Source organism: Zootoca vivipara, chromosome 1, assembly GCF_965207765.1.
Source record: "Zootoca vivipara chromosome 1, rZooViv2.hap1.1, whole genome shotgun sequence".
Classification (NCBI taxonomy): Eukaryota; Metazoa; Chordata; class Lepidosauria; order Squamata; family Lacertidae; genus Zootoca; species Zootoca vivipara.
In genome coordinates, this window is record NC_142582.1 from 44,963,861 (window position 1) to 44,986,697 (window position 22,837).

At 40.8% G+C, this 22,837-nt stretch overlaps 1 protein-coding gene and 1 long non-coding RNA gene across 3 annotated transcripts in view; one reads left to right on the top strand and one right to left on the bottom strand.

The window, feature by feature from the left end:
- Nucleotides 1-22,837, top strand: part of CLASP1 (cytoplasmic linker associated protein 1) — a 165,220-nt gene that overhangs the window by 100,925 nt on the left and 41,458 nt on the right. The window contains exons 21-28 of one of the 2 annotated variants that reach the window (XM_088652464.1): nt 2,368-2,535; nt 5,765-5,872; nt 10,531-10,593; nt 14,269-14,372; nt 17,382-17,405; nt 19,115-19,359; nt 20,482-20,545; nt 21,285-21,448. In XM_088652464.1, the coding sequence (XP_088508590.1) occupies nt 2,368-2,535; nt 5,765-5,872; nt 10,531-10,593; nt 14,269-14,372; nt 17,382-17,405; nt 19,115-19,359; nt 20,482-20,545; nt 21,285-21,448 (940 nt within the window). The remainder of the gene's footprint in view (nt 1-2,367; nt 2,536-5,764; nt 5,873-10,530; nt 10,594-14,268; nt 14,373-17,381; nt 17,406-19,114; nt 19,360-20,481; nt 20,546-21,284; nt 21,449-22,837) is intronic. The other variant, XM_035128806.3, reaches the window with a different exon arrangement.
- LOC148687536 (uncharacterized) lies at nt 10,712-13,678 on the bottom strand. The gene is made up of 3 exons (XR_015945930.1): nt 13,518-13,678; nt 12,391-12,489; nt 10,712-10,828 (listed from the first exon to the last, which is right to left on the bottom strand). It is a non-coding gene; the product is annotated as an uncharacterized LOC148687536 (long non-coding RNA).

The following is a 22,837-nucleotide window of genomic DNA, read 5'->3' on the forward strand; positions in this document are numbered from 1 at the left end:
GATGTTACATGTAGCATATTCACAAGTTTTTTGTGTTGCATGGTATGAACATTCCCACTGACCCTGACAGAATGCCAGTCCTCCTGAAGTTGTTGTTGTTGTTGTTGTTGTTTTTACATTGATTGTTAGAGCCCTAATCTTTGAATCTTGCAGTTCTTTCATTCGTTGCTTGGCAGGCCAGTCTTACTATCCTGCTTGTGAAAGTTGCTAGTGAGCAATATAGCTATTAGGGCTGCTCTTGGTTTCTTGTTCGTTTTTGTTTTCTTACTGGTATCTTTATTTGTGTTCTAAATCCTTAACAAAATCAATACATTGTTAAGGGGATGAAGCGTTTGGGGGGTGGGGGGGGGATGTGCTGAAGAAGCTGGCTTTGGGATGATTGATGTGCATTACTCATGGACCCACTAGTTATCCCAGTGCAGACATGCTAATAATTTGTCTGTGACCTGCAACAGCTTTGCATGTCCTGCTACACTGCATCTAATTGCTGTGCAAGGCCAGCACTGATTAAGCCTCTGTGCTAGCATTACCATTACTTTTTAACTTGACCTCAAGTGGTCATTTGCTAGCTCATAAGTTCAGGTAATAGCTGTCTCTGTGGACATGCTTGAAAGAAAGGCCCTGCTGTGTAATATACTGCATGGTGCAAGCAGTGATGTGTCTGTAAAAAAGCAATGGATGTTGTGTGCAACTAGCAATGCTTCTTGAACTTTGTATTGTCTCGCTTTCTCTAATTCACTCTCTGCCTGTCCTTTGGTCTGCTCTCATAATCCAGGATCCAGATCAGCTAACCCTGCTGGTGGTAAGAAACCCCTTCTTTGTTTTTCCACTCCTGTTTCCATGTCTGTGCTGTCTTTCACACTACTGTTTTTTTAACTATTTTGATATTCAGGATACTTGCCCCCTTTAGTTCCCCCAGTGTAAAACGAGAATTCAGACTTGGGACTGCTTTTGGTATACACATAAGGTACTTAGAATACCTGTGCATATATAAAGACATTTCATACTTTCAGCTGCTATGATTATTAAAAACTAGGTGTTCTTTTTTCATCCATCAGCATAATTTAGGCTGTAATCCTAATCCCACTACCTGGGAGTAAACCCTGCTTAATTCAGTAGGACTTTCTTCTGACACAGCTCTGATTGGGCAGCTTAGTCTTGCTGATGCGCGTGAGATTAAGTTCAGTGTAAATTGGAAGGAAGATTTGGCATTTTTGTCTTGTACAGTACAGTAGACTATAGAGTGAAGGTCTGGTGCAGAGACCCATGTAATCAAGAGCCCAAATCTTCTGAATGTACATACAAATCAGGAATGTGGTTTTTCTATATGGTCTCCAGGTAGTTTATGCATTACTCAGAAGTGGGCTCCACTATGTTCAATGGGGCTTGCTCCCTTTTAAGTGTGCTTTAGGGCTTCTGCTAAAAAGACCACGGGGCTTTTGGCCACCTCTCCAAATGTTCAAATGGAAAACAGAATGCTTTGCGAACAACCATTAATGATTCTTGGCTGGATAGAGGAGGTTTAGAAGTTCTTAAAATAATAAAAATAAAATGTTTGCTGCTTATTCAGACAACAGAAACAGCGGCACTGGTTTAAATTGTGGTTCCTAGGTTGGGAAAAACATTCTTAATTGTAGGTTCAATTAAACAAGTATGCAAGATGCCTCAAGATGTATAAAACCTACTTACTTACCAGGCATTTAAAGAAAAATTCACGATCAAAGGATCTTGCATCTAGTATGGTGAGTTCAGTTGGATTTTTATTTTTTTAACAGGAGCCCATTTCCCAGCATTGCAAAGTGCTTTTGAAACTGAAGGAACTTTTAAAAGTAGGTTGTGTGGTAACACAAGGCAGTCTGAAAGAGTTTTTAAAAGTTTTTTAAAAAATTCCACTGGGCTGCTACAAGTCCCTTGTGTGAGCTGAGCAGTTCTTTGGATCCCTTTCTGCCTTTATAAGACCATATTTCCTGGTTGGACATCAAGGGAAATTGTGCTTTAAGAAATCAGGAGGTATCCTCTAGTCTACAGCCTGGGTGTATGAGAGTAGAAAAGAATGGGGGAGGTGGAAATAGGGGGCAATTGAGCTTTTTTCATGCACAAACTGGTTTGTAGGAGTGCCTCATTATGTGCGAGCTGGGTATTTGTTTAAGGAAGGTACCTCCTCTCAATCCATCCTCATTTTTGAAACGTTTTATGTGTAATTCAGAAGTGATCAGACATGTTTATTAACAAATGGGCGGCTTCTGGGTTTACTTTGCTGCTTTAATTTTGTTTTTGATATCTTTTTTAATTAAATGGAACCAGGCAGATTTAGTCATTTTGAGATAAGCTGAATATTTTTGTTTTATTTCTGTGGTTCCTGTCTAGCTGGCAGTCGGTCCAGTTCCCCTGGCAAGCTGTTGGGAAGCGCATACGGTGGACTGAGCAGTGGAACAACCAGAGGACACCCAGCGCCATCCCCTGCTGAAAAACGCAGCAAGGTCCCTCGAAGCCAGGGCTGCAGCCGAGAGACCAGTCCAAACAGGATAGGTCTAGGTAAGATTTGTATTGGGTTTGGGGCAGAAGAAAGAGACTGAAGAAATACGGCATGGTACTTGGGTTTACCACAATAACATGATGGCTATGGTGGCCTTATTTAAATGTGCACCCTAAGAACTTTATTAGTGATTTGCATTCTTTCAGAGTGATGCTAACATTTCCACAAAGGTTCTGTTGACTCCAGAATGAAGGAAAGAGGAATCTGTTGAGTGAGCACTTTGAAAAGGCAAGGCCATCTTTTCCACTAAATCAGATAATAAAACTTCCACCTAATTCCAACTAGTAGAACTTTAGGTGAAGCCACCTTAGGTGGAGATTGCCCAGGTTTAATTACAATATTCATCATAAAATAATACTTTAAAAAAACAACAACAACCAGTGGTTTACCTTCTGTTGCCACTCTCATGATTTAATTCCATCCTATCATTCCAAATGTACTGTCAAGAGCATTAAGACAGAATTTAGCTACTGCATAGTTCATGTTGATTTTGGTGAGTGCTAACATTTTCTTTCTCTACCTTCCCTTAGGAAAAAAATATGTATAAATATATATCATGTTGTTGCCTCTGCTTGAAAATTGAACCTATTAGTGCACTGTTTACCATTAAAGTAACTATTCAACTTATCGTATTCTGTAGCTTCCCCTCCCCACAAATAAATGTATGTAGGACCATTGTGCATGTCCCATGGCTCAGTAAAAGCAGCTGCCCAGTTATCAGAGACATCTGATGTTCAAGCCAGGCTGCCTGCTTTCAATGTAAAAAATACGGTAGCCTTGGCAGGTTTTATTTGGAAGGTAGGAGTTCTGGTTTACATTACAATTCATCAGCATAGAATCGGGTCCTGCTGGCCAGAACTGCAATTGAGACCTCCAAATAAGCTAGCAGAGTAGAACTGGAAACAGCAACTTTAAAGTCAATATCAGAATTCCAGGAGTGAACAGACTAGAGTGGACTTGGGAAAGCAGGTGGAACTGAAGGGGGACACACGTACATGGTCAGAGTTCAAGAAACAGGATAGAATGACAGGCACAGAAGGCATACAAGATCTGAGCAGAAATTTCAACCAGATTTATGAGATAGCAAGTGGGGTAAGTGAGAGAGGGAATCAAAGAAGGACATAGCTATTCTTAAGAAAATGGCAGAGGACATCAGTACCAAGCTGATAACCAGGGTAGTCATCACAATGAGAAAACTGTAATTTTGTTGAGAGTCAGTTGATCCAAAAAAACGTTTTATGCAAGCAAACTAGATTCCCATGAACCCAAATTAAGATATCTGTTCAGAGCAGAATGAACTCCAGAGTAAGGCCTGAGTCCCCTTTGGATACAGGGTCACTTTTGTTGTGGTGGTGGGGAAAATACATGTAATTGTTATTTTTGCTTATATATTACATTTTCATTTAAATACATGAAAAATAGATTTATTTATAGACTAGCAATGAAGCAGAACTTAAAAAAACAAAATAAAAATAGCGTATCAGTCCATTTTAAAATTTGGTCAGGTAGTGGCCTTATTTAAATGTCATCTGTGAAGAATTCAGTATATAGGCAGTTTGGATGATACCAGAAAGGTGAAAATGCATGCCTGTGAATACTCTCTAATAAGCCACATCCTGTATATGGATATTTACAGTGACATGTAATCAGGTCACCCTGCATAGTACAATCTGTGCATTTTTCTCCAGCTGTTCGTTTTTGTCATGAACAGTTCACCCTTGGTGTAAAGCATTCTGCTACTCAGGCACTCTTGTTTATCTGTTTATGAACAGAACGAACTTTTTTATAGATTTGCAGATTCGTTTCTGCTTTCTCTTGCAGCATCATGAGAATCTCGTGTTACAAGCAGATCCCTATCCCTGATCATGGGCGCATTTAGGATGAAACTAATGAAGTTTAAGCTTCAGGGCCCCATAATCCCAGAGGGACCCCAGAAGCAGCTATAGTCCACATTGCTTTAAAAAAAGTTAATCATGCATGTAAATAACATTTCCCTCCCATAACTCGAAAACTATAAAGTGTCGGAATTTTTTTGTTCACACCAGTGATTCTGACATGTGAGATACTTCGGCACATGAATTTTAATCAAAATCTGAGGCATAGAAGTTAATTTTTAAAAAATTGTGGTGATCTGTCATGGAGCAACCCCTAAGTTGAAGAAGATCATAGTGGTTAACTAGACCTCATTGCTGGTTGCGAAGGGCCCCACATAACAGTTCAAACCTCGGGGCAGCAAAAATGTAGGTCTGCCACTGTCTCTGTTTGGAATCTGGTTCAGTCAGACCGCACTTCAGTTCACAATTTTATGATTCAGCCTCAGTATCCAAATCATTGTTTCACTGAGCCAGTGGACCGATCCAGAGTTTGCAATAACAGGCTGGGTTTGTGGAAGCAAATGATGCACCAGTTGTCTGGTTTTCATCTTCAGTCCGTATTCTTTATTCTCAAACTGAAGCGCTCTGTAGTGTCGTACATGACACCTTTCAGTCTTGGTGGTCTCCAGGTGCTTATTTGTGTTCTTCTCCAACAAATAACTGGATTTTGGTTATGCTATTGAATAGAAACCCAAAGGGGTAGATTCCACTTCATGTTTGAGTAGGCATGCCAGATTTTGATGAGAAAAGAACGGCAGAGAGGAGAGGGAATCCTGCAAGGGTACCTGTAGCAATGCTGACCGATCAGGGACATCGTCATAATAGCATATTTTTTTGGTGGGTAAATGTCCTGCTTACCCTCCTTTGACATTATTTGTTTATTAATATGACAAGTCTTTGTAGAAGCCTTTTTTTCTCTTTTTTTTAGCGGCCTTTCTTTAGTGGTTCATGGCTAAATCCTTGTTGATTTGGTTATCCCTCTAAAAGCATATCTCTTTCCCACAATGTTTCTTTCAGCCTCAGTAGTTTGGCATGATCTCTGTATGTGCAAAAGTCTAACCCTCTCTTTTTCCAACTAAGATCTTCTGTCCCTTTACCACTTACACCAACCGGGATTGCCTGCCAGGCAGGCCTCTCAGGTGTGCTGATTTGCAACACAATAAAGCGCAACTTGGCATGCATTGCGGTTGGTCTGTGGCCAGTCAGAGTTGGCTGCAGCCCGTGATTTTCCTTTCCTTTTAAAAACAACAACCTACTGTCAATAATGACCATAAATGTGACTTTCCTGTCTGAGCTTTGTGTCCTCATTAAACTTGTGTTCACCTTCTCTGAAACCCTCCCTGCTGCATGCTAGCACGGAGCAGCCGTATCCCCCGACCCAGCGTGAGTCAGGGGTGCAGCCGCGATACCAGCCGTGAGAGCAGCCGAGATACAAGCCCTGCTCGGGGCTTCCCTCCACTTGGTGAGTACCTGCAGGCGCTGGAGCTTCTAAGGGCCCTTCCTTCTCCTCCCCCTTTTTCGTGGCTTAGTCAAGACATCACTAGGTGGAATGAGCTTGTTTTACTCTCTCTCTTCTTTTTTTTAATTGTAAAAAAAAACCCACAAAAAACTTCCCAACACTCCCTGTTTCCGACCCTCACTTCTTTCTCTTCCTTTCTGCATGCTTAAATCCTGCTTTCCTTTAGTAGGAAGATCCTTCCATCTTAAAATAATAATCATTTTGTTATAGTTTCCAAGTTCTTTTAACAGCATTTGATCAACAATGGTTTTGACAAATCCAGCACTTCTGAAAGCAGCTAGCCATCATCACTTCAGGGAAGAGTGATGCTGCCTCAAAGCATGAGCTGGTGGCATTTAGATCCAATGTAATATTGGCTTTCCCGGGGTGGGGTGGGGATTTAGAAAGTGTGTTCACATTTTCTTTCCCCCTCTTCCAATATGCACTCCATCCTGTGGCTTGCATGCATGCAGTATCAAGATTGCTATCGCAGGGTAACTCCATTCCCAGCTGTAATTGCTATTAAAATGCCCTGTGTTTATAGGGCATAATGGATTCATCATAATTTCATCAAAGTTCCACAGTCTTGCTTTTAAAATTATGATCCAACAACCCTAGTCCAAAGAAAAACCTGTGCTCCCAAATAAGTAGTGCAATGTCTTGGTTCTTTGAAATTAATGCTTTATATTGTATTTATTGGTTAATTAGTTGTGCGAGATATTCTGAAGGAAACTGAGCATCCTGAAGCCTTGAAAGGCATCAGTTGATTTTGTAGAAGTATTCAGTCTGAATATAAAATCCCATTCCATTATCTTCTACTATGTATGGTACTTGTGACTTGCTTAAAGCAGACAGGTAGTTTGTGATCATGTACCAAGAGCTAAGTTTTATTCAGAGTAGACCAGTGTGTCGTAGAGCAGGCATAGGCAACCTTCGGCCCTCCAGATGCTTTGGACTACAATTCCCATCATCCCTGACCACTGGTCCTGTTAGCTAGGGATCATGGGAGTTGTAGGCCAAAACATCTGGAGGGCCGAAGGTTGCCTTTGCCTGTCGTAGAGGTTGGAGTGCTGGACTAGGAACTTGGGAGACCAGGGTTCAAATACCCACTCGGCCTTCATGAAGCTCACTGAGTGACCTTGAGCCAGTCACTGCTTCTCAGCCTAATCTACCTTTCAGGGTTGTTGTGGGGATTCAATGAGGAGGGGGGGGGAACCAAGTACAGACCACCATGAGTTCTATGGAGAAAAAAGGTGGGATAGAAATGAACATGACTAAGTTAGGGCCACTGGTTTCAATGGGTCTACTCTGAGTAAGACATAATTGAGTACCACTCTCTATGTTTCGCATTTTAGCACTATATGCCCAACGCTCTTTGGGATTTCATAGTGGAGGAAAGCAAATGTCCATAAGGACATGATACTGTAACCCTGCTGTGTGTGACACCTGTAGAGGCTAGTTTCTAACATTGCTGATGGGGAAAGGAGTCTTTTAACCATGAGCTTTCAGATCCACATCCAGAGCACAGCTGTAGGCCTCAGACACTGGTGACGATATCTTTTAGAGGTGTCCAAATGTGAGCAGTTTAGAATGATTCAGTCTGCCATCTTGATTCAAAATGGCATCCAACTGAATCCAAATTTAGGGGCAGGGAAAACATTCTCCTCAATCTCAGCTGCCATCATGCAAAAATTGGTTACTGTCCTGCCTTTAAAAAAGAAAGGTCTGGTCACAAGCCAGAATGTAAGGGTAACACAAGAAGCAAGGTCCAGAAGCAGTCCAAGGACAAAACACAGGAAGTCCAGTCAAGGCACATCAAGGATGTTGTTCCAGCACTTCCTTCCAGAAACGGGAAGCTTTTACTCATGAACCTTCATAGCATTCAGGCACTCCAGCTCACTAGGTCTACACTTATAGACTCCAGAGCTCCCCTGGACTCAGTAGCAGCTCAGCTTCTGTTTGGGGGCCCTCTGCGTCTTGTGGAGGGTGATGGGATGCCTTGAACTCTGAAGGCCCCAGATCCAGCCTGCTCCTCTGTATGTAGCATTTGCTTTGGGAGCATCAGGTCCTTTTCTGAAGAGAATTCTTCTACTTGATAAGTGACTATTGCTGCCATTATATACATAGGTGAATCAGAAAACCTTCCTACTCACTGTTGATAATTAAAATTTCTCTAGTTCAGTGGCCTGTTATAGCTAAAACAAGGTTGGGGGTTTGTGTGTTCAGGAACCATCCTCTCCTCTTTAATTAAGATTTATTAATATTAATCTGAATTCTGGAAGGTGTCAGATAACTTTCTAAAGGATGATTAAGGAATGGCTTTTAAAAAGGTCAGAGCAAAAACACAAACCCTGTCTTCTTAGCCTCGTCTTGCCAATGTTTGAGAGTGTTTACCCATTGGGCTAGGAGAAGGGGGTGGCATTTGTTGCTGCATAGCCTGGCAATGCTCAATGCAACATGTGGAGCACAGCATGGAAATTCAGGGGAATCTCTCTGCATTGCCTAAGCATTTGGGAGACTCTTCTCTTTCCCACTGTTGTTCTGTGACTCAGTTCTTGGGCTGCAAAGTTTGCAAACAGGCACAGAAAAAATGAATTTAAGGGAGCAGTTGTGTTCTCTCTCTCTGTGTGTGTGTCTGATATTGGAACCAAATATTTATGTTGTTTTTTTCCAGTTATATACTGTAACTAAAAACTAAAACCCAAAGAGGTCTTAGTGGTGCATGTGCATGTATCAAATGTACCATTTTAGAAACTTTTCAACTGTTAATGCAAAGCTGTATGCTTTTCTTACTGTCCAAGTATACAACTGATTGTACATATCCCTAGCATTTAACATATGCAAATTTATATATTTTTCTTCTAGTAAGGCAAGATAAGAACAAAAAACTGCTGTTAGTGATAATCTAAATCAAAATTCAATTTTAAGAGTTTAATAGCATTTTATATAAAATGCAACTATAGACTTTGAAATAGATTTGCTAAATAATGTTAGTACTGCCCTGGCTCATCTCCCGGTTTGCACATCACATTATATTAATAGTTTATTTGGGCAACACAGCAAGCCAGACTCTTGACTTGTTTTGTATGCAGCATGGTAGCAGCGGTATGCGGGGATGAGAACTATGGGAACTTTCTAGCAGCAGTTTTTCATTTTTCTATAATGTGACATGCAAAATGGGCCCACATACAGATATCTGAAACATCCAAGATGGGATCAAATGGAGAGTATATGAAATGCATCAACAAATTAGCAGGGTTTATCTTTGCTATCTTACATCAACCACCAGATTCTCTACTCTATTATTGCTTAGACTCTTTTAGTTGTTAAAGTGAAGGGTGCTCTTTCAGATCCAAAACTGAGTTCAGAACTAGTGAAAGCATGAGCGTGCATGCAGTACAACTGCAGATTGAGCAGCTGAATAAATAAGCGGTGAAAGTATTTAAATGACACTTTCCCCAGACAAATCTGCTTCTTTCCGCAGTATAATGTGTGACCTCTTTGCTTTTTGCATTAATCAATACATCACTATGATATAAACTCTTAGATCCAAAGGTAAGTATACTATGGCCAGACTGCTTAACTCTATTGGCACTTGTGAATTATTTAAATGACTCGTTGTCAGTGCTGGTGCCTTTTACTTTTTGGGTGCTTGAATGTTTTCCAGCCACGAAACTGACCTCAGGACTCTATATTCAGTGTAAAGCCTGTAACTATAATTAATGATTCAAATCTCTTCTCAAATCCAGATTTGCTCTTTTCCGTACTGTAGCTGTATGTTGTCCAGACCATATGGATATATGAGGTTGCGCAGTACCCTAATTAGACTCTTGACAGAGCACTTGCTTTAAATGCAGAAGTTCCCAAGTTCCTGGCACTCACTGCTAATGGATTCTGGGTTAGCAGAACTGGGGAAATTCCTCTGCCTGGGGAATGGGAGAGATGCTGCCCGTAAGAGGGAGCCTGAATATGTCTATGGTAGCCTCATATGTTCAGTTTTAATAGGTTACCTGTTTTGTGGTATGGGGATATAATTCCTGCAGCAAATATATGTCATGAAAGTTATTTCCCTATGTTGTCTTTCCCCTCCTTTCCGGGGCTGTCGGTTTGTTCCTGAACTACAAATTGTCTTTTTATTGACCATGGGTTTGCATCTATGAATGAAACTACTGAGGTTTAACACTTGCAAGCACAATTTCTAAGGATTCATTGCGATTCTGCCATAGGATTTAGATGGACCACACCTAAATCCTATTGCTTCCAAGTTGATCATTTCATGTTTTCATCAGTGATTCTCCTGAACCCGGCAGGTGATTCATGCTTCTCAGTCTCTGCTGGACTGCTTGTAACTCAGAAATCTCGAAAGGGGTCCCTTCTGTTTTTCATGCATCATGCCCCATAGCCAAGGGGGGGGGGTGAGCAAGGGAGCTTTGGGTGTTGGTCCTGCTTGTGGGTCTGGCACTCGATTTATATGTCCATTCATATGCAATGCCATTTCCTTTTTCACTATGTAACGCCAGTGTTGGTATTAATCATGTGCATCCTCTTTGGACTTTGGCACTTTTCTGTCTTGAGTACATGTGTGTTAATCCTGTGGGTGTTGCCATTCCTTCTACTTGCAGCCTCTCGACGTCATTCCAGGTCCACTAGCGCTCTCTCCACTGCTGATTCTGTTGGGCAGTCAGGTGAACAAGTGCTAACTGCATGAGTCTGCTTCTTAATAGTGTCTCTTTTTATTGCCATTTTAACATTTGCAGTCACAAACATCGCTCTCCATTTAGCATGTGCTTCTTCTTTTTTACCACCACCGCCAACATCATAGGCTTTCTTTTTTTCCTTTTAAACATGCTTTTGTCACTTTTAAGTTCTGAATGTGTTTTTTTAAAAGGTGGGTTGCGCTTCTTTTGCATACGCTTATTCCTGGAAAGGAAACAATGTTAAAATGGCGATTCAGGGCTTTGTTGATGTATCTTCTATGCATTTGTTCAGACAGATTGCATAGTATTTTGGGGCATGCTGAACAGCAGCCACAGGGAGCGCATAACATCACTTGGAGCTGCAATTTTCTAATGCTCAATAAATAAATGGCAGAGTTGACCAGCAGCAAGGATGTGGCTCAAAATTCAGTTGTACAGTGTATCTCTCTGGTGTGCAAATAGCAAAAGGTGGCAGATTTGGTAGAATTTGTCTCAAAATGGGTGTCATTGAGAAATTATTTGGGATTTGCCTTGTGCTCTTCTGAAACTTTACTGGAGAACTTCATTCATATCTCTGAAATGGGCTTTAGTACACTGAAAATATACTCTTCTGGAGTGAGGGACTGACAAGCCCAGAACTTGTCCCAATAGAAACATATATTGCATCGTCACCCATCTCATGGGTTCTGCCCATTTGCTAAAAGTAGGGCATATAACTGCATGCCACCTTGTAACTTAAGGTGAGTTTAATTTAGTTGTTTCTGCTGGGTATTTTAAAGGCTTATGACATGATTTATTTTACCATTCTGATTATCCACATCTTTTAAAAAACTATCTTCCCTTTTCTAATGCAGTCTTAATTTTGCTTGATAACATGTGACAGATAGAATTCAGTTCTGGTTTTTATGAAAATTGTGAGCGTTTCAACTGGCATTGCTGGAGCTAGAGTTTCACCCTTTACCAACTTACACAAGTGATCTTTTCACTTGGAAGTTAATTCCCCAGTCGCATGCCCTTTTCCTGGAGGGTGGCCATAACCACACTGGGATACAAAGATTTCTTTTACTTCATGATTTGTCAAAGAATTGTTCAGTATTGGAGCTCTTGCCAGTGTGGGGTGGGATCCTGATGTATTAAATCAAGTTGGTGATTACTTTCTGGGCAAGAGTCCTAGATTTATGTATGTTTTCTGGAGCAAATCTGGTTGCACATACCCCTTTGATCACTTTCTTGTTCATTCGCATGTCACGAAATTAGCCTAGTAAGTGGCATGTGGCACATTCTGGGGCCAATTTATCATGTATGAAAGTGCAACCAGTTCCGTGATTTGGGGAGGCAAATAACAATAGAAATAAATTCCTATGTACCTTTCAGTGCGGCAACACTATGGCAGTTCTATATTTCAACGGTGGATATTCCGCAAATAGTAGAAATGTTACCCTAATCCATGACGCAGCTGAATTTCAGCACTTTTAAACCCCATGCAGATTAGTGGTTCATTTCTTTCATTGAAACAAATGAAAGTGGTTAGCTTTGGCTGGATCATACACTTCATTTTACCTCTGCTGTTACTGAAATGTTGGAAGATGCAAATCCTAGGGGTGAAATTCTGGCTTTCAGTGAGACCTGAACAATGCCACCTGATCCAAAGACATAAGACATATTTGTAGATTCTCTGAAGCCTCCTACTCAAATAGTTCCACTGAACAGTGGAGGGCTTTAACAAAGTAGGTAGGTTATGGGATTGTGGCTATTATATTGCACCAGATACTTACTGATACTTACGAAATTATGGTTGACTGGTACAAATCTTCATAGCAGTGCATTTGGCTTGGCACTTCATATGCATTGTCACATTTCCAACAGGTCTTTCTACTTGAAGATCTACTTGAAACAAAAATGATGTTTGAAGCAAGTATTTGTGCTGCTTCTGCAACTAGGTGCATTAAAAAAGGGAATAGTAATAACATGCAGTTTTTATTTCCCTGTAAACATCATCAGTCAATTGCTTTTGGAAAAAGCTTTTCATTAAAAAACATTTAATTTTCGCATGTAGTCTACTTTTATTTTTAGAAAATGTGCTTGTTGTAAATTTACAATGTCTTATCTTGGTAACACATTTTGAAAAATGAAAAACTTTTGGTTTAATTGCCCCAATGCTTAGAAAATTATTGGTTTTGGCCTCTTAACATCGATTCTTCCTTTATGCCATAGTTGATCTGATCTTGCTTCCCTTCCTGCAAAAGTTGAATGCAACTTTTTATCTGAGAGAAGATTGCAGAGTTCACAGAGCTCACAAATGATTTTTCCTCTTGAACTTACTCTGTTTATGCCTAGGTTCCTGCGTCAATTGTTATTGAATCTGCACACCCCCATTAAACCTTGCAAGAAATTCCTATTCATTAGAGATGAAAACATGAAGCTACTTAAGCAAATACTGTTTCTACTTAGTGTGCCCTAAAATATTTGCATGCAAACCACCTTTTTATCACTTATTGCACAGTTGCAAATTATATGGTTCAGTAGTGCAGATTATCATTGTCCTGATCTAGCAAGGGAAATATGCAAGGGCACTGCCTTCTGCTGTTACAGGTAGTTCAGATCCATACACTCATCCACTTTGTGATGCTGATTGGGCCCCACTGAATGGACTAGGGATATACACACCATTCCACATCAGTTGTTGTGCACAGCTAATTGCCTACAGCTAGAGTAGGATTGGGATGCCATGTTTCTACATTACTGTTGCTTTTAAAAAGCTCAAACACTGTGATTTTTATTTGATTGATAACCTACGCTAGCTGTTGAAAAAAAAATCTTTTTGAAATTCATTCTATCATTATTACAGTCTTTGTTCTATAAAACTGTGAAACCCAGATTCAGATGTAATGCTAAGCCAAACCATGGCTTACCTCTGTGTAGCCCATCAACGGTAGGGCCACAGTCTTTACTCTGGAATCCACATGTTTGATAGTTCGTGCTAAGCCATGTCCTGAGCCACTGTCAGAGTAATTCTTAGCTATTCTAGAGCAGGCATAGGCAACCTTGGCTCGCCAGATGTTTTGGAACTACAACTCCCATGATTCCTGACCACTGGCCCTGTTAGCTAGGGATCATGGGAGTTGTAGTTCCAAAACGTCTGGCGAGCCAAGGTTGCCTATGCCTGCTATAGAGTATTTTTAAAAGTACACATTGCAGGACCTGCAAAAAAAGAAAGGAAAGAAAATTAATGGAATACTAGTGACCATTTTTCTCTTAAAACACACACGCATAACACACACACACTCGAAAATTATGTTGTGGTGCTCATGCTTCTTCCTTTGAACAATGAGTGATATCCAGAGGTTGTTTCATTAAAAAAGACACCATAAACGAGATCAACTCCCTCCTCTCCGCTTCTTGATAGGAAAGTATACCGGTGACTTGTCCAGTGCTATACCTGGGATCCTAGCTAGCTATGTAACAGGACTCTACATTTGGCCAAGTCTGTTGTGGTGCTAAAGAGGTCTGATCATAACAAAACAAAACAGTGCCTGATAATAATTAAAGCCATGGTGAGAGTTCCCTCTATGTGTCGGTTCATTCCTGGCCAGCAGCCTTATTAATATTCCAAGGGACTGTGAACTCCCCTAATGATGCCTTTCAATATTGTCTTTTGTGCAGACCGGTTTGGGCTTGGACAGCCAGGCAGGTTGCCTGCCTCTATGAATGCAATGCGAGTCCTCAGCACAAGCACAGATCTGGAGGCTGCTGTGGCGGATGCACTGGTAAGAAGGAAAACACAATGCTACCAACACCAGAAACTGACTTAAAGCTACCTCTTGTACGTACATTCTCCCATTTCTTGATTATAACTGTTCCTTTTTAATGTGCCAGTGCGTGGCACTGCCTAAATGTCTGTCTGGGAGTTTGGCATATGTGGAATAAAGTTAGTTAATGCACAACCGTTCTGCACAAGAGGCAGAGCTGTTGTGATTGCTGGCATTGGAGCTGAGAAGATTGACACTAGTAGTCTCAGGTAGAAGTGAAGAGTTGCAAGCAGTAACGGTTTGATCCTAACTACCCTTATGTGGAAGTAAGCCTCATTTACTGTATTTGGATGCGTCATATTCCATCTAAATACACTTAGGATCACAGCCAAAGTCTCTGAACTACTGTCTGCTCTGTTCAACAGTTATACACCATGGTAGGTGAGGTGCTTTAGCTGTGGCTTCAGCTGTAAGACAGTAAGGACTTGTGTCTCTAGTTCTAGATATTTCAGGTTTGATTTCCAGCACAGTAGGTGCCCCTGGTGTGGTTGGTATCTGGGGTTGCCCTCAAATCCCCCACTGATGCTCACCAAGGCCCCTGCCCCTCCCTATTTTATTTTATTCTTTTTACTTTGGGAGGGGTGTTTGGTTGGGAAGTTTCCTGATTTTTTGGGGGGGGGGGTTACCTGCTTTTTTTGCTCTGTGTTTTACGTGTTTGGGGATGTGTGTGTGTTTAACTCTTTTGGGGGGTGGATAGATAGATAGAGAGATAGAGAAATTGATAGATGGGTGGTTGGGTCTGAGTATTGCTGTTACTTCTGTGAAATGGGTATTTTACAGTTCCTACAACAGTTCCTTTGATTTTCAAATGTGCCTCCAGGCCTGAGAAGGTTGGGAATCTCTCCAGAAGTGTCAATAAATTTTGCTTGGCTCTTGAAGGTTGCTTGATGCATTTGGAAGGCAAAAAAATGAATCTCTTTTCCTTGGGAACTCGTGAGAATTGTGGCTCTGTGAGGGGAATAGGGGTCTCCTGACAACTCTCACCACCCTTAACAAAATACAACTCTCAGGATCTTTTGCGGCAAGCTGTGACAATTTAAAGTGGTATCGTAGTGTTTATATGTGTGGCGTGAATGACGCCTTAGATGCTCCTCAGTTCCAGAAAATAATCCATTAAGTGCATCTAAGTACAATGTGTTCTGCTATGACTGACACTGTGGGCTTGATTCCAGCTCCTAGACTATGGGTCCACCTAGCTCAGTATTTTTTTACTGAATGAAAATGTTCATCCATGACTGACTTTGTTTTCTCACCCACGACTGAAGAGCTTCCATTAGAATGGATAGCTAGTGAGACCTCCAGTACTTCAGTACAAGCTGTCTCTTGTGTTTGTTAAAGTTGACAGGGAACTACTGGCCCTGAGGTGCAGCTTGTGAATTATACACTCTCTCTCCCATGTCTCAATAAAATCATAAATCCATAAAGAAAGGGCTGTAGTGAAGTTGGGGGCCCTATTTTTTTCCAAAATAAATTTTCAGATTACCCTGTCAGCTGAAGCATACATGCGTCAGTTATTTTAATCTGTCTAAAGACTGACAGGGGAAAGGGTCCTGCAGTCTCTGCCCTCAACAAGTATATCATAAAATCAATTCTCCACATGGAACACAGAGACAATTTGTTTCTACTTCAAGGTAGTGGTATTTTGCATCAGTGGCTAGCAATGCAAGCCCAATACAGAAAACCCCAGAACTGGTAAGATAGGGCCTTCTCATACTGAAGATATGCAGAGCAGCAGACCAGTCATCTGTTTATTGAAACCCTGTTTGACAGATACCCAGGTCCAGCTGATGTTGCAGTAGAACAAGAATACCTCCAAAGTCCTCTTTCAGTTCAGTTTTGCTGTTTTTCTTATCGTTACTATTGTGAACAGGCAACTATTTTACTTTTGGTAGCCAGTCTCCTGCCTTTCTCTGTTTCTCACTGAAAAAAATCCCCTACTATATAGTAGTCTTTCTGACAAAAGCAACATTCTCTGCTCCCTGCCCCTCTACCTTGGTATCTGAGGAGTCTAGATGCTGCTCCAAAAAGGCTGTATGCCACCAAACAAGATTTCAAACAAAGCCCCGCAGGTCAAATTCTCTGTCCTGGCACACACTAATTTCTGTACCTGTAAAAAGAGACAACTGAACCTGGTCAAAAGAAACATCTTAGTTTCTGCCTAGCAAACATGACATCGGTGTACAGAACCAGTCTTGTTGATTTGAAGGTCAATGAGAAACATTGGGATAAAGGGATTTCACATTCAGGGGAAGAAATAAGTCCCAGCTGGCTATGAGAGAGAGGGAGGGAGCTCTGGGAGACCATAGTGCAGGCATAGGCAAACTCGGCCCTCCAGATGTTTTGGGACTACAACTCCCATCATCCCTAGCTAACAGGACCAGTGGTCAGGGATGATGGGGGTTGCAGTCCCAAAACATCTGGAGGGCCGAGTTTGCCTATCCCTGTCATAGTGTATTTGAACAACTTCAAAGAAAAAATAGCTCTTAGTTATTTGGTTTTCTGTGAGACTAGAGAGTGTGCTATCTCTTCCTCGTCTTGGATTCTGTGTCTGTGGGCTGGTAAGAGATAACATGTCCTCAAATGCCACCTTGAGGAGAACAGAAGCTTAGGGGGGTGATAATCAGGACTGAAATTCTTTCTTATTGGAGTTGTATAAAAGTGTCAGAATGGCATAGGATAATGTTGGCTTTAAGTGGAGGCAGAATGCTAAGTGTGCATCACCTATGCTTGAATCGAAGAGGACTTAGGTTGCATTGGGAAGTGAAATCAGAAGAGCAATCTGTTTGGTGCCATGCTCTGAACCCATTTTAATTTTGTGTTGCTTGAAGTAAATCTGGCTGAATTTATATTTTAATTTGCTGAGACACATTTGCTTGTACATTTTTGTTGCAAGTGCAATCCCTACATAAGCTTCTGACATAATTCTCTTATGCTTTCTCCCGGCCTTCAATCTTTTCCTGCATACAGCTCTTAGGAGACTCCAGAAGCAAGGTACTAGTGCCTGATTTTTTGACTTTTTGTTGTTGTTTAGTTCTTTTCCTTTTCCTCCCCCCCCCCCTTTTTTGCTTTCCCCGTTACAGAATTCATATGGTGTTATAATTATTCTGATATGTTAGATCCCAGATCTAGAGTCCTATCAAGCTGCAGAATTGGGACCTCAGAAACACATTCTGTATCATTCACTTAGTGTCTGTGTGTGTGTCAAAGAAAACAAGAAAAGCCAAGGGGGAAAAAATCTCTTTAATGAATTATGCAAATAAAACATTACTATTGTGATGTGTATATGCATTTATGCTAAATTATGTAGAGGGTGGGAAAGATAAGGAAATCAGGTGTAATACATAGCTCTGGAAATAATAGTTATTTGATGTTGCGTAGCACAGTTAGTTAGGTATCTCTAGCAAGGGAGCACATTCCATAAAGTTAACTGTTGTTGGTTTTTTTTGCTATATTCTGCCTTTCCACCATGCTCAAGGCGGCTTACAACATGAAAATAATACAGAACTACAACATAGCAAAAGTAGTCAGAAACCATAAATAAAATATTTTAAAATACACAGCCAAACTGAACAGTTTCCACATAAATCACAACAGGATCTAAAATAAAGATACAAAAAACCAACAGCAACAACCCCCCCCCCTCACCAAACAACACCCCAGCCCAAGAGTGTTTAGTTCAGCTGGAGTCACTCAGGGCTCTGCCCTCCCAGGCCAGGTGGGAAAAGGCCTGCAAGGCAGGGAGCAGGTCTTCTAGGAACACACAGGCAAGATGGCCCCTCATTTGGCATATAGCTACCCTTCTTCATAAGGCACTGTCACCCACTCACATTATGTGACAATATGGACTATATCCAAAGTAAGTATGAATTTTCAAAGTAGCCTATTGCACTCTAGTGATAGCCTCTAGGTTTCCATAAATATACACAATTCCAAAAACAAGAACCTCTCCTAATGCTAATTTTTGGACACCTGGATCTTATGCTGATGCCAGCAAGTGGGGGGTGGGGGGTGGGGTTTCCCTGTGCTCGTCTTACACATTTTCTTGGGATTTGAACTTCATTGGGAGTAGAGAGAGTGTGCACATCTTTCCCCAATGTATACTTTGAGTAGCTTTTACGGAGTGTGATGTAATTATTTCAGAAATTCATTTATTATTGCTAAATACCTTATTTGCAAAACTAGGCTTTCAAGACATTGGCTTTCACTAAAAGAAATTTGTATTAGCATAATCATGGCTCCTGTTTATTAATGAAGAACCAATAAACACTTAAAACCATAAATACGGCATGCTATATAAAATCTGAATTTATATAGGTGAATTTGGAGGCAATCCTTGTTATTTATTTACAAAACAATATCAGCAACAGAATATTTCTCTTTTTCCAGTTTAAATCACTGGCTTGTTAGCTACATGTTTTATCTCCACAGTTCTTTTCTATATTAGTATTTATGATATCTCATTATCGGTAATTTCTTCTTTCATAGGGCCTTTTCTGTTATCACTGCTTATATTTTGTCCTTTTTAGGGCAGTATATGCCACTCTTCACTAAGGCTCCTGATGCAGTTTAATTGTGGCTTTTTATGCCATAATCATCAGCAGGGTCAAACAGCCTTCTTTGGTGTTAAATTCCTAGTTTTTACTTTAATAGTGATTATGTGGAACCTACTAAGTTCAGGGTTAATATCCCCCCCCCACCAGAAAAAGCCAGTGAGACGAAGGTATGAGCCATATGGGATGTATTCTGATGATGATGCAAACAGTGACGCATCAAGTGCTTGCTCAGAGCGCTCCTACGGTTCCCGAAATGGAGGTATCCCACACTATCTGCGGCAGACGGAAGATGTGGCCGAGGTCTTAAATCACTGCGCAAGTTCCAACTGGTCTGAGAGGAAAGAGGGGCTAATAGGTCTACAAAACTTATTGAAGAGCCAGAGGACACTGAGGTAATTGTTTTAGTAAGTTTAAGAGAGGTTTTATTTATTTATTTATTTATTCATTCATTTCTTCATTTAATTTCTATACTGTCCTAACTCAGGATTAAGGAATGCCCTTGAGTGAGTGTGTGTGTGTGTGTGTGTGTGTGTGTGTGTGTTGTGGAGGTTTTTAAGCAGAGGTTGGATGGCTATCTGTCATGGATGCCTAAGCTGAGATTCATTCATTTCAGGGGGTTGGGCTAGATGACCCTTGGGGTGCCTTAGAATCATAGAACTGTACAGTTCAGTGATAACAAAAGGTTCTGCAGCAGGAAAAAAACAAAAGAGGAAAGCCCGATCAGCCATATGCCAAACAGCAAACAAACAGAGGGGCAGGTGATCACCCTAAACCAGTGATAGCTAAACTTGGCCCTCCAGCTGTTTTTGGACTACAACTCCCATCATCCCTAGCTAACGGGACCAGTGGTCAGGGATGATGGGAATTGTAGTCCCAAAACAGCTGGAGGGCCGAGTTTGGCCATCACTGCCCTAAACTAAAAGGCCTCCAGAATGGCATTTGCAATCTCCCTAAAGCAGGGAAGAGGCTAAGTTCTCCTTCTGAGTGAGTGCTGCAGCCAAGGAAGCGTTGTTCCATGTGACCACCTGGCGTACTTCTAATACTGGTGGGTTGCAAAGCAGGGCCTCCCCAGAAGATCTCAGTGGATGGATAGGGTCATGTTGGAGAAGGCAGTCTTTGGAATATTCCAGCCCCCAAACATTTGTGGCTTTAAAGTGGCTTTAAACCAGCATCTTAACATTGGGGCTGTGAAGTAAAGCAGTGCAGATTAAATAATTTTTGATTAATATCGTCTTAATGGTGGGCCCTGTCATCAGGCCTGCAGTAGCAATCCAAACACTCTTGAAAGGCAGCCCCCCATGGGGGAGACTCATTACACTTAACTATCATATAAAATTGGCATATCCTGATTTAATAGCACCACATATTATATTGTTTGTGAATATGCCCTATCTTAAGAACTGTACCACGCATTTTGTGGTCGGACCATAAGTGTAAAATACTACCTTTCCTGCATTTTATACAGATACTTTATGTCATATCTAAAACATTCTCGTTTGGGTTTTGTGTTTCAGCCGAGTTGAGTTGAAAAGACTATGTGAGATCTTCACACGCATGTTTGCTGACCCGCACAGCAAGGTAAAATCTTAAGTATATCTTGTAAGATAAACCTGTAATATTTTGTGAATGTACATATATTCTTAAGTGTTTTGTTGGTATAAAAAAAGCTTATTATTGAAATCTTGGTTGTCTCAAATCTCTTGACAGCGTCATTATGCTCTGAAACAGATTTGACTTTGTGTGTACGGTAATATTTTTATTTCTTAGTGAAGGAAGTGGGGGTATAAAGAAATGATCTCACTACAAAATATTTGTGCATTACTTCCTGAAGCTTGAACATTGCAGAAGTAGGGATCATTTAGGGCAGAACATTTCCTTAATATGCAGTAAGAACGGTTGTTTCAAAATATGTTACTCGCAACAATTTAACACTTAACTCTAGCCTATAATAAAACAAATGTCTCAAACTTTATGTGAATGCATATATTATCTGGGTATTGGGGGAAACTGCCCTAGAGCAGTTGGCTTTGGTTCTCCGTATCTGTACTAATGAATGATTTGTTTTGTTGCATGGCCTGTTTTGCGGTGGAATTCACTACAGAGAGTAAGTGTATTCTCTTTCCTCCTCACCCCCACCCCTCCATGTCACCTCTTTTATATGTTTAATATGGCACATCCTGAAAGTTTACAGTGCTAACATTGTTTCTAAAAGTATCCCGTATCTAAAGTAGATCCCCCCTTTTTTCTTCTTCTTTGGACATGTTTGCGGTGTTATTATAACTATTATCCCCCCCCTTTATCTCTATATTTCTTATAGGTTTTCAGCATGTTTCTTGAAACCCTGGTAGACTTCATCATTATTCACAAGGATGATTTGCAGGATTGGCTTTTTGTCCTCCTTACACAGTTGCTCAAGAAGATGGGAGCTGACTTGCTGGGCTCAGTACAGGCAAAAGTGCAGAAAGCTCTGGATGTAACAAGGTAGTGTGTCTGCAAATAACAATGGATGACCTGTGAACCTACCAGCAAGGTGACTTCACCAGACATTTAGACATAATGGTCCGCTTTGGATATAACATGAAATCGTAGTTTGGCATCACAGGAAGAAACCTACTTGGACCCCATGCACAAGCACACCCTACTTCCTACTCCTCTGATGCAACCACAACGAGGAGATCAGCAGAACATTTCTTGATTTAAACTAACCACTGTTTGTTGCTGCATTCTAGACCATGCTGTGATTAGTTTAAGCCATGGTTTATCGAAGCAAGTTAAGATCAGTTTGTGGTTTTTTGGCTTGTTTTTAGTAAACTAGGAATGGGGAATCTGTGGACCTCCAGATGTTGTTGGATTTCAACAACTAGAAATTTAATAAATGAATATAAATGATTAAACAATTGATGACTGTTTAAACTGTGTGTATGGGGAAGTATTGTTTTTTATTATTGTATGTCTTTTCTTTGTTTTTATATAGTAAACCCCCCCGGTGATCCTCTGATGAAGGGCAGTATAGAAATAAAACGTTCATCATCCCCAACTGTTGATCAGTCGTCAGGGATGATCAGAACTGTAGTTCAACAGTATCTGGAGGGCCAAAGATTCCACATTCTTGAAATAAGCCACAGTTTAAACTAACTGCAGTTCCTAGTTTGGATGTAGTAGTAAGAGACTACAGTTAGTTTCTACCGGGAAGTGGATGCTTCCAATAAAATTCTCATGGCTACATTACGCTTGAATCTCGGGTAGTCTTGTTTCTCTAACACTAAACTGGTTTAGCAGTATATCTAAACCACGCATTGTAACACCTGGTATATTTCAGGAGAGAAGCTATTTACTTTGCTTTACTACTTGAGGGAACCTTGCCGTTCATTTAAAACCAGCATAAACATATGAGCCTAGAGGTCACATCCACACCATACATTCAAGGCACTCTTCTACAACTTCAGTAGTCATGGCTTTCCGCAAAGAATCCTAAGAACTGCAGCTTGTTAAGGACTCTGAGAGTTGTTAGGAAGCCCTTCACATAACTACAGTTCCCTGCACCCTTAAACTATAGTTCCCAAGATTCCTTGGGCTAAGCTATGACTGTTAAAGTTGTACAAGAGTGCTTTAGATTATGACAATGGATTCTTGACAGTTTTTCAGCAGCCAATAGTCAAGGCCTATGCTTGTATTGCATAGGTTGGAAGACGTCGTTCATCAAGCACTGCGCTATAGAGCTTCCCTACCTTTTCAGAGGGCTTCCATGAAAGCCCAAATCAAAGAAACAAGGGCTGCATGTAGCAGTACCCAAAGAACCATCTTTGCAAAAAAAAAATTAAAAAAATTGCAAAAAAAACTTGAGAGTCGTCTTTTTTCTTTTTGTATTTT